General features: G+C 35.4%; 2 protein-coding genes across 3 annotated transcripts; one reads left to right on the top strand and one right to left on the bottom strand.

Moving 5' to 3' along the window:
• Positions 1–3,439: 3,439 nt before the first annotated feature.
• Positions 3,440–5,926, top strand: LOC107851998. The gene has a single exon (XM_016697044.2). It carries the CDS (start codon positions 3,594–3,596, stop codon positions 5,052–5,054), a length of 1,461 nt encoding a protein of 486 aa, XP_016552530.2. The 5' UTR covers positions 3,440–3,593; the 3' UTR covers positions 5,055–5,926.
• Positions 5,927–6,670: 744 nt separating this feature from the next.
• LOC107851990 (probable inositol oxygenase) lies at positions 6,671–9,814 on the bottom strand. 2 transcript variants are annotated; one of them, XM_016697035.2, is made up of 11 exons: positions 9,732–9,814; positions 9,242–9,323; positions 9,017–9,098; positions 8,627–8,831; positions 8,469–8,528; positions 8,175–8,227; positions 7,814–7,936; positions 7,647–7,716; positions 7,340–7,418; positions 6,964–7,045; positions 6,671–6,811 (listed from the first exon to the last, which is right to left on the bottom strand). In XM_016697035.2, exons 1-11 carry the CDS (start codon positions 9,760–9,762, stop codon positions 6,785–6,787), a joined length of 894 nt encoding a protein of 297 aa, XP_016552521.2. In that variant the 5' UTR covers positions 9,763–9,814; the 3' UTR covers positions 6,671–6,784. The 2 variants fall into 2 exon arrangements, with proteins under 2 accessions (XP_016552521.2, XP_047256832.1); XM_047400876.1 differs by having other exon boundaries at positions 6,802–7,045.
• Positions 9,815–10,176: the final 362 nt, after the last annotated feature.

Here is a 10,176-nt window from a genome sequence, read left to right as displayed (position 1 = left end):
TTGAGAATAATTGTGGTCTGCTGTATTAGTTAGTTCATGTTTTGCCTCTTTTTATTATGCACAAGTTATTAAAAAGGATATTTTATATATAATAAATGATAACATAGGTTCACAACAATGAGTTAAATATATAAAAGTCCATAACAAACAAACAACAACACAAGTTTCTGCAATTACAACGATCATGGTGGATTACGATTCGGGCATGTAGTTCTTATATGGCCAGCGCACTTGTTTCTTCTTGATGAAAATGATTCTCCAACTCCACGCCTCCTCTTATATGGCTTTCTTCCCGGTTTGATAGTGCTTGAGTCAATATATGGAGGAGGTATTAATCTCCCCATAAACTCTACATGAACAACCCAAGATTCTTCGGGAGGCACCAGAGTAATATGCCCACTATATGCCATTTCTTATTTTTTCATCGAATAATATTGAGAGGAGTGCTCGTAAAATTCAGGTCCATATTTATGACCGTATTGAGCTCGAAGCGCTGCCATAGCATGTGGACAAGGTATTTTGTCCAAGTCAAAAACTCTGTGCGTACAAGATATTATTTGAAGATCGACCGTGGCAGCATTATTATGACCGGTGATACTGAGTTTGTAATCTGTTATTTTATGAGAGAATAACCTATTCCCCAAACTGACGTTCGTTGATATTGTTTTTTTTTATTTCTAGAATAAATCGGATTTTTTTTGGGCACTTGAACTGCACACGCCTTTCGTTAAAAAATTTGCTATACTTCTTGCTTATTTTTTCAAACATAGCCTTGATGGAAAATTCTCTTTCATCGCCAAACAATGAATTCACTGATTTAGCTATGTTTGATGTCATAATATTGTATCTATAGAAAAGAATCACTTAGTACGACATCATATTAAACTTGTAAATCAAACAAGACATTAAATTATAAGAATGTACCTATCTGTTGGACAGAATGCCCGGCTCCATCTCTCGAAACCGACACGTGCGAGAAATTCTACTACCTTGGGATTCACATCCGCTATTTGATTGAAATGGTCTAAAAACTCCTCACTATTATATGCTTTAACTACTCTATAAAAAAGGGTGACGACCCTTTCGTTGTGATAGTTGTTTCGAATGTTCTCTCCAAGATGCCTAATGCAACAACCAAAGTAAGCTGAAGTGAAGAAAAGTGAACCCATCTTTGGAATACTTAGATGTCTATCCGATACAAAACACAACTCTTCGGTATCTTCGACGCAGCTTCGCAGTTGTTAAAAAAAATCCATAAGAGGCATCACATTCCTTGTCCGCTACACAAAAAGCGACAGGAAAGATGTGATTCTCTGCATCCCGCGCCATCGCCGCTAGCAGAACTCTATTATACCTGCTCCTCAAGAAGGCACCGTCGATGGTTATGCCTTTTCTCAAATATTGAAAACCTTGAATCCAAGCACTATAGGATACAAAAAATTACTTGAACTTTTCGTTTTCATCCAGATGCAATACCGTCTTACTTTCGGGATTTATGGACTCAATCATGTAACGGTAGGCATCCAGGACTACATACCCATGCTCGAGTGTTCCCCTAACTAGGTCCTTGGCAATCCCCATGGCCGTATACATCTTCTAATAACTGAACAGGACACCCAAATCCGTAAGGAGTTGATTGGCCATAACCCTTGTTGAAGGGCCTTTGCCATTAGGGAAACTCCTCCTGAAATATTCACCAAGGACCTTTGCCGTGGCCTGAGGATGTTGGCCCGAGATATGCTCCGAACCACATGTGTGATGCTTGCTATGTTTATGAATGACGAATCTGTCAGAACTTGTGTACTTCACCACTCTCAACCACCACTTGCAGTTCGAATTAATCACCTTCTTTATTCTGAATTTTTTTTTCAAGCAAGAAATAAACAAAGTGTTAGATAGTTCATTCTTGTCCTTGAATACATTCCAATAAAAAAACCGGTCCCGTCGTCTTGAAGATTTCCAGACTGTATCGATTGAGAAGAACTGCACATCATTTTGGTCGCATCAACGGGCTAGGTGTTTGATCATCATCTGGAATATTCATGTCTAGATCATCCAACCTATCATCAAAGAAGTCTTCTTGTTCTTCTTCTTCTACGTTCTGGTTCTCATTCTCTCTTGTCTTTTCAACCATGTACACCCTTAACATCGGCCTGGTTAAATCACTTAGATAAGCACGTAACCGAACCTGACCGATTATCTTGAAAGACAGTACCCTCTGATTTTCAAAGGAGCTGTGCATGCAGCTGATGGGGAGTTCTTTCGGTTGATAATTCAGTCCACAAAAGCTGATGATTAAGTTCACAAAATCATCATACGAAACATCACTTTGGACTGTCATAGCTATCATCTCTAGCATTTCACCCTCCTTCCAACGCCATACATATTGATTGCTCTTCTCGATCCATTGACCACGACAATCCACCCCTATTGTTATTGATCCCTCCATTAGTGGTACCTAAATAAAGTCATTTGTTAAAAAAAATTGATAGTGATTTCATAGTGTCGTGAATGAATCCCAACAGATGTGTAATCTGTTGCAACAGGTAAGTGATCAGTCGCAACAGATTACTTACCTATTGGGATTCATGTTACGCTCCTGAATATCTGTTGCAACAGATAAAACGCCTATTGTGATTAATGTTACAGTACTAAATCACCTTTAAAGCTGATTCCAACAGATAAGTGACATGTTGCAACTGATAATTAACCTATTGCGACAGATGACTTACCTGTTGCAATAGGTTAGTAATCTGTTGTAACAGATATTTACCCTGTTGCAACAGACAACACTTCTGTTGGAATCATGTTCAGGTTTTATTGCAATAAGTTACTAATCTGTTGAAACAGATATTTATCATGTCGCACCAGATAACTAATCTGTTGTAACAGATGGCCCATCTGTTTAAACATGAATTCAACATATCAGTCTTTTATTGAAACAAATGTCTCATATGTCTTAACAGATGATTTATCTGTTTAAACAGATGGATCTTATGTTGGATTCATGATCGAGTTCTATCCATTATTGGAAGAACAACAACACAGTAACAGTTATCCAGATGACAAATTCAACTAAAAATCATAATTTGACTTACCAAGGTCTCCTATGAAATAATGTCAAAGTGGAAAGTGATGTTTAAAATAAAATACAACAAAAATTGCTAAGAGAGAGAAAACAACAATCAATAAGAAGAGAGAGAAAAAATCCTTTTTTCTTCCATTTTTCATTATATAAATAAATATTTGGATCAAAGTATAAATTTAAAAATTTATGAGTTATTTTTAAAATTCTCCAACTTTCTTACTTCATAATAAAGTAATTATCACCACTACTGAATAATTAAAACTCGTATGACCTATTCTATTTTAAAACTCTTTTGTCACCGACGCCCACCACTCAATAATTAAAACTCATGTGACCTATATTATTTTAAAACTCTTTTCTAACCAACCGCCCAAACCCACCCAAGGATTCAACAATTCATTTTTAGCAAGAGAGCTCAAGTAAAATAGAAAGGAGGAATAAACTAAGATCAAGAATTAAGTCAAAGTGCCAAACGCACCGTGCTCCTGTGTTCTTTCTTCGTGTTATGATTATGGATTCCGCCGAAAGACCAGATTCCGGCAACGGCCCTCCGCCGCCACCATCACCACCGTCACCCGGCCGGAAAAAATTCAAACCATTTTATCTTCTATCAATCTTGATACTGCTTTTAGCAATTTCATTCAGCATCATCCAAACCCACCACTACAAAAAACTCTTCCTCAAATTAACACTTTCACCTCACCTCACTTTCCTTCAAAATTTCAAGAAACAAAATTCAAGAAACCCCATTTATACACCGCCTTATTGTGTCCTATGGATGGCTCCATTTCTTTCAGGTGGTGGGTACAGTTCTGAGTCTTGGTCATACATTTTAGCTTTACATAAAAATCCAATCTTTAAGTTGAAAATTAAGCAACATGGGGATCTTGAAAATCTTGAATTTTGGGAGGGGTTGCCATTGGACATGAGGAATTTGGCTATTGAGATGTACAATACAGAATGTAAGTTGAATGAGACTGTTGTGATTTGTCATAGTGAACCTGGTGCTTGGTACCCTCCACTATTTGAGACAAGTCCATGTCCACCACAAATTGGTTATGGGAAGTTTAGGGGTGTTGTTGGTAGGACTATGTTTGAGACTGATAGAGTTAGTGTTGAGCATGTTAAAAGGTGTAATGGTATGGATTTTGTTTGGGTACCTAGTGAGTTTCATGTGAAAAGTTTTAGTGAAAGTGGGGTTGATGCGTCGAAGATTGTTAAGGTTGTTCAGCTTGTTGATCTTGATTTTTTTGATCCAAGGAGGTATGAGGCGTTGGATTTTGGTTCGATAGGGAATTTAGTGATGGGTGGGGGAGAGTTGGGGAGAAAGTTTGTGTTTTTGAGTATTTTCAAGTGGGAATATAGGAAAGGATGGGATGTTTTGTTGAGGGGTTATTTGAAGGAGTTTTCGGGTGGTGATGATGTTGCTTTGTATTTGTTAACGAATCCGTATCATTCTGATAGGGATTTTGGGAACAAGATTGTTGAATATGTGGAGAAGTCGGATTTGGAAGAACCGAAAGACGGTTGGGCGCCAGTTTATGTTATTGATGAACATATAGCTCAGGTTGATATGCCTAGGTTATACAAGGCTGCTAATGCATTTGTTTTGCCATCTAGAGGGGAAGGTTGGGGTAGGCCTATTGTGGAGGCAATGACAATGACTTTGCCCGTGATTGCTACAAATTGGTCAGGGCCAACTGAATTTATGACAGAAGAGAATAGCTACCCATTGCCTGTCGATAGAATGAGTGAAGTCACGGAAGGGCCATTTAAGGGGCATTTATGGGCTGAACCTTCGGTTGATAAGCTGCAAATGCTAATGAGGCATGTAATGAGAAATTGCGAGGAAGCTAAGGCCAAAGGTAAGCAGGCAAGAGATGATATGATGAGTAGGTTTTCTCCTGAGGTTGTTGCAGGCATCGTTAGTGATCAACTCGAACGGATTATTGATCATAAACAATGATTGTTATGTTCCCTTTAGGATCAACAAGAGTAGATTGTACATTTTACTGCAGCAACAACATTTTTTTGGTCACTGTTTCTTCAAGGATTATTGCTCTGGTGGACTTTATCCTGGTATTCCTATGCGTATATTGTAGACCGATTTCCATAATAGATGGAGACGGCAAAGACATGGAAGCTGACGGATCTAAATCTGGAGGGAAAAGAGGTTCTAATCGAGGATAATGCCTCGGAACTCGGAAGGTATTATAGCCTTATCAACACTCTTATATGTTCTCAAATGGAGTTGCAGTTAGATAAGTATACATTTCTTTGCCAAAACCAGAATTGTGTTGGTAATCTAGTTTTGTTCTTTTGATGAATATCAATACAACAAATGTCTATTTTAAAGCTTAGAGTTATATCGCGTGTTATGCTGCGGGTTGTTGGTTTTTAGTAGTATGAGAGGAAAGATATGTCACAACAATAGCTACAACACCAAGGGCATGCTTAATCACATCCAACACTGATGAACTGCGAATATCCAAGTATGGAAGGAGGTAAGCAAAGAAACCTCAAAACTATCCAATTTGCTTCATTCACTACATCAGCAATTTGTTGCACATTTAGTTTATATAAGTCTAATAGAACAAGTTTGAACCTATAATGAGCTGCCAATGTCAAAGATGGTTCAAAGAAAATGGCAAATCTGGTTGAGCTGATCATACAAATTTAGTTGTTACTTTCAACTGTCAATTCAATTAAGAATGTCTTGCTTTGATTCAGAGGGTTGGTCCATCTTTTGTTTCAGTGTTCCTTCTAGCTGTGATGATTTTATTTTAGACATACTCGCTCCGTTATGGGCTTATTTTATCAAATTAGCCTTATTAATTATGCTTTAAAAATATAAATTTTAGGAAATACACTTTAATTAGTCATTTAATGTTAAGGGTAGTATTGGAAGAACATAGTAAAATTTTCTTAATTTTATCGAAGAGACTAAATTAAAATAAATATTTTTAGTAAGAGGACCAACTAAAATAAAACGGAGAGAGTAATTGCATTCTTACACATTTTCACAGCATTTTTTTTCCAAAATAGGAGATTTATATGTTCGGTCAAGTCGTTGGGAAGCTAAAAGTGCTATCTTAAAAGAGGGCGTGGGGGTGGGGTGTTTAGCAAAGTTTTTGAGAGAAATAAATGCTTTTGGGAATAAGATATACTCCCGCCGCTTAAAAGTTCTTTTAATATTTTACGAAAAGTACTTTTTTGAGAACTTTTAAAAATAATTTAAAAATAAGATGATTTTAGAAGTTTGATGAAATAGACTGTATAGTTTGTGTCATCACTCATCAAATTGAGAAGAGAAAATATACCGCGTAGCTTAAAAGTGTTTTTAAAATTTTATCAGACGTACTTTTTGAAAACTTCTAAAAATAATTTTAAAATAAGTTAATTTTAGAAGTTTGCTCAACTAAACTATATAGTTTGTGCCATCATTTATCCGAATGATTAGAAGTTGAAACAAATGCAGTTTCAACAAAGAAACTTTTATTTATTAAAAACTTTAATTACATAGACTTCCATGACTTATACAAGGAAACACTACATCCCTCACCCTACCTACCCCCCAAAGAAAAAAGGAAAAGGTAAAAAGAAAACACAAATAAAATTCCATAGCTAGTTCCTGAAGCTTGTTATTTTTTGTAGCCCACGAGTATCTTGTTTCATAGCTACCCTGATTGGAAGATTTCACCACTTCAACTTGGCTGGAAAGTACTGCGATCAAAATGTTTTTTTTTTGTAGTTTAGTAAAGCAGAATGAAGAGATTATATGAAACGGGCAATCGGACATGATCAGTGTGGATTCATATAGTCAATTCCAACTTACCGATTGAGGAGTAAATAGTAAATGGCAAATGAAAATTTACCTTCTTAATGAGAGACATGTAATAAGGTTTCACTTTCTCCACATCAATCCTAAATTTGCTCTTGCTATAAAGATCATACTTGCTGTCAATCACCATCATAAAATATACAGTCAAACCACATTCTCAACAGTTAATAAGAGGAAAAGCTCATCAAGAAAAATAAACCAAGAAACAAGCAAAGGGGCAACCCGATGCACTAAGCATCCTTCATCCGGTGTTCGTGGAAGAGTACCCCAAGGGGTGTGATGTAGGCAGCCTAGCCGGTGACCTATAGATCATATGGAGACAACTTTGTCGTTGCTCTAAGGCTCCCCTTCAAACCAAGAAGCAAACAGAAGTACAAATTGTGTAATTGGAACAAAAAACAAAAACTTACCTGAAGATTTTAAGCCATTTCAGGTTTTCACGATCCTCTTTATTCATCAAGTGAGTATATGCCCCTCCCCTGTGCAGAGCTACATAACAACAGTTCAAGATTAGCAATAAAGATTAACAATAGCATATCCATAAAGTCATAAGACTTTTTTCAAGAATGAAAACGGAAAGAAATAGTCTCTCTACCCTACAAAGGTAAGGGTGAGGTTCGTGTACATTCTACCCTTCGCAGATCCCACTTGTGGGATTACCTTGGGATGGTTTTGCTGTTGAAAACGAACAAAAGCAAGTTAATATAGATTGCTTACGATAGAAGGAATGGTATCGGATGATGAACAATGCAGCCGAAGGAAGAGTAGTTTTGTTTTCCTTAGCCACCTGCATAATAACACACATTATGTAAATCAGATATTATTCTCTATTTGTTTAAGTTTGAAAGTTTTTTTATTTCTGAATTATAAGAAAAAATGCCTACCAAGTACATATAGTCATCATGTCCCCAAGACGTCACCACATTTTCAAGCCCACATCCTTCAGAATAAACTCCATATTTTGTGTTGTAAGCTGGATTGCTGTTATCAGGATTTTCCTTCAATTGCTGCAGAATGGACAATTGAGTAATAAGTACAATGAAACTTTATAACAACAAAAACGAATCCACTGAATTCCAACATGTGGGATCTGACGAGGAGAATGGGGTGTACGTAGGCTTACCCCTTACCTTATGCAGATAGAGAGGTTATTTCTGAAGGGCCTTTGGCTCCAGTAAAGCCAGAAGACGAAAGCTTTAGGAGGAGGAAAAACAAAACTCGGGAAAAAAAAATGGAGAAACACACCTCATGAAGCACAATTGATTCATCAAAAGCACAGCCAAGGGGAAATGTATCACCTGTCATAAGTTACTATATAGTTAACAAATTATATACATACATGAGAAAAGTGTGCCAAACTGTCTTTTTACTATTTAAACTATGTCCTTGTTAGTTGATAGACTATATTTGTCTGCAAAATGAAAAAAATATGGTGCAAAATAAACCATAGGATCAAAAAGGCTATACGATGCAAAAAATCCGAAATAAATGTGGAAAATATGATATATACTATTTGAGTATGTGCAATGAGATTCTTACCAACAACAGCCCATTGAGGAAGCCCTCCAAAGCTGGGAAGTAGAAGAACTTTACCAAGATCTACAACATTTTTGGCAGCAATTAATTACAATATCATAACTTTAAATGAATATAAATTTTTATGAAATATTAAAAATATGTTAATTTATCTGACAAACCATGAATAAGACCAGTCAAGTGCAACCAATCGTCATTAGGATAATCCTTTCTAATAGCTTCAGCAGTTTGCAACAAATGCTCAATTTGTGGTTCATCCAAATCAGGATCACTATCATCCACAACTTCATTCAAAAGTTCACAACATTCCCATATGCTCATCTCAACTTTATTCAACTTTCCATATTCTTCCCTCATCTTTTTCACCTGTTTTATATATATATACGCGTTAAAAACGAATGTGCAGACTTTCTAGCAAACGAAATGTCACAAAAATAAAGAAAATCTACTAGTATATGGAGTTCTAATATTGCAGTATAGTATTTTCCAATGTACCAAAAAAATGTTCTAATTCAAGATTTTTATTTTTTGGTTTGTTTACGGGGTCTTACAAAATCATATGTTTGGTTAATGTGGCTTTGGCGATAGAGTTCAGTTACAATCTTTTGCCGTTCAGTTTCTGCATTATAATCCCTGCAACGAGATAATATTTAATTAATATTAGAATAAATCGCATGTATATACAAAGTTAGCAGTTTCAAAAAACAAAAAAGAATCTTAGGTTATATACATAATATCAATTTAACTTTCTTGATTGAGAAAATGTTATAATTAACCTGAATGAGTTGCCAAATGCATTGTTTCCAGGCACAGCAAATCCACCATTAGAACTTCCCTTCTTTTTCCCCACTTCTGCACCTAATAGTAAGAGCTTGATCAAGAACAACAAAAATATAAATTTTAATTTTAAGAACATCATCCAACTATAAGTTTATCGTGCAAAAGTCATAAAAATAAAAATTCGGAAAAATAACTCAATCATGCCTATATATCAGGAAACATAAGAAATCACATATGTACCATTTATGGAAAACTTAATATGTACAAATTATAAACCAGTAATTCCAAAGAGCTTGAATCATGAACTCGTAAATTTCAAATTTAAAGTTCGTCTATATACGAGAATAAAAGTAGGTTTACTGACATATATCAAAGAGAATAATTCTTATTCAAAGACAACAAGTACTAATAAAGGGATAAAGTACATCAATTCTTAATCAGAAATCTAAACTTCTAACATTAAAAATAAAACAAAAAAACCCATACCATGCTCAGTTTGGGCAACAAGGATAGTCATGTTTTGCTTGACAAAGAAGGCTCAACTAAAACAAGAGTAATAAGATATGATAATTTGCTTGTGTTAAAAAAATTGATAAAAACGTTTGTTTATTTATAGTGAGACAATAAAGCTCTTTTTTGGTAAATTAATTAATACTAAGGACGGTGACTCAGCCTAGTGTGGATAATTAAAAAAAAAGAGATATGTTTAATGAGTCATGCCGACGTAAATTTCTTTTTTTAACCGATAGAAAAGTTCGAAGTAAATCTTTAAATTCTAAAATTAATGAAAGTACAATTAATGTTAGGGGGTTTTGTACTTAATGTAGTGACTCACCCTTTTGTTGCCTATGTATTACTTACTTCCTCGGCTTATTTTTATTTGTGCATTTTTCTATTTTAACATATCTAATAATACTTATTCAATTTATAA

The sequence above is a fragment of the Capsicum annuum genome, chromosome 12 (assembly GCF_002878395.1).
Source record: "Capsicum annuum cultivar UCD-10X-F1 chromosome 12, UCD10Xv1.1, whole genome shotgun sequence".
NCBI lineage: Eukaryota > Viridiplantae > Streptophyta > Magnoliopsida > Solanales > Solanaceae > Capsicum > Capsicum annuum.
The sequence above is the reverse complement of the archived record's forward strand: the minus strand, read 5'-3'. Positions and strand labels throughout refer to the sequence as shown.

What these genes read in the sequence shown, in the direction of transcription:
- LOC107851998 (XM_016697044.2), top strand. Translation starts at nt 3,594, where the DNA reads ATGATTATGGATTCCGCCGAAAGACCAGATTCCGGCAACGGCCCTCCG.
- LOC107851990 (XM_047400876.1), bottom strand. Translation starts at nt 9,762, where the DNA reads ATGACTATCCTTGTTGCCCAAACTGAGCATG. An exon ending in AATCAATTGTGCTTCATGAG is followed by an intron (nt 7,937 to 8,174) that starts GTGTGTTTCTCC and finishes TCCATTCTGCAG; the next exon opens with CAATTGAAGGAAAATCCTGA. An exon ending in AAATGGCTTAAAATCTTCAG is followed by an intron (nt 7,046 to 7,339) that starts GTAAGTTTTTGT and finishes GGTGATTGACAG; the next exon opens with CAAGTATGATCTTTATAGCA.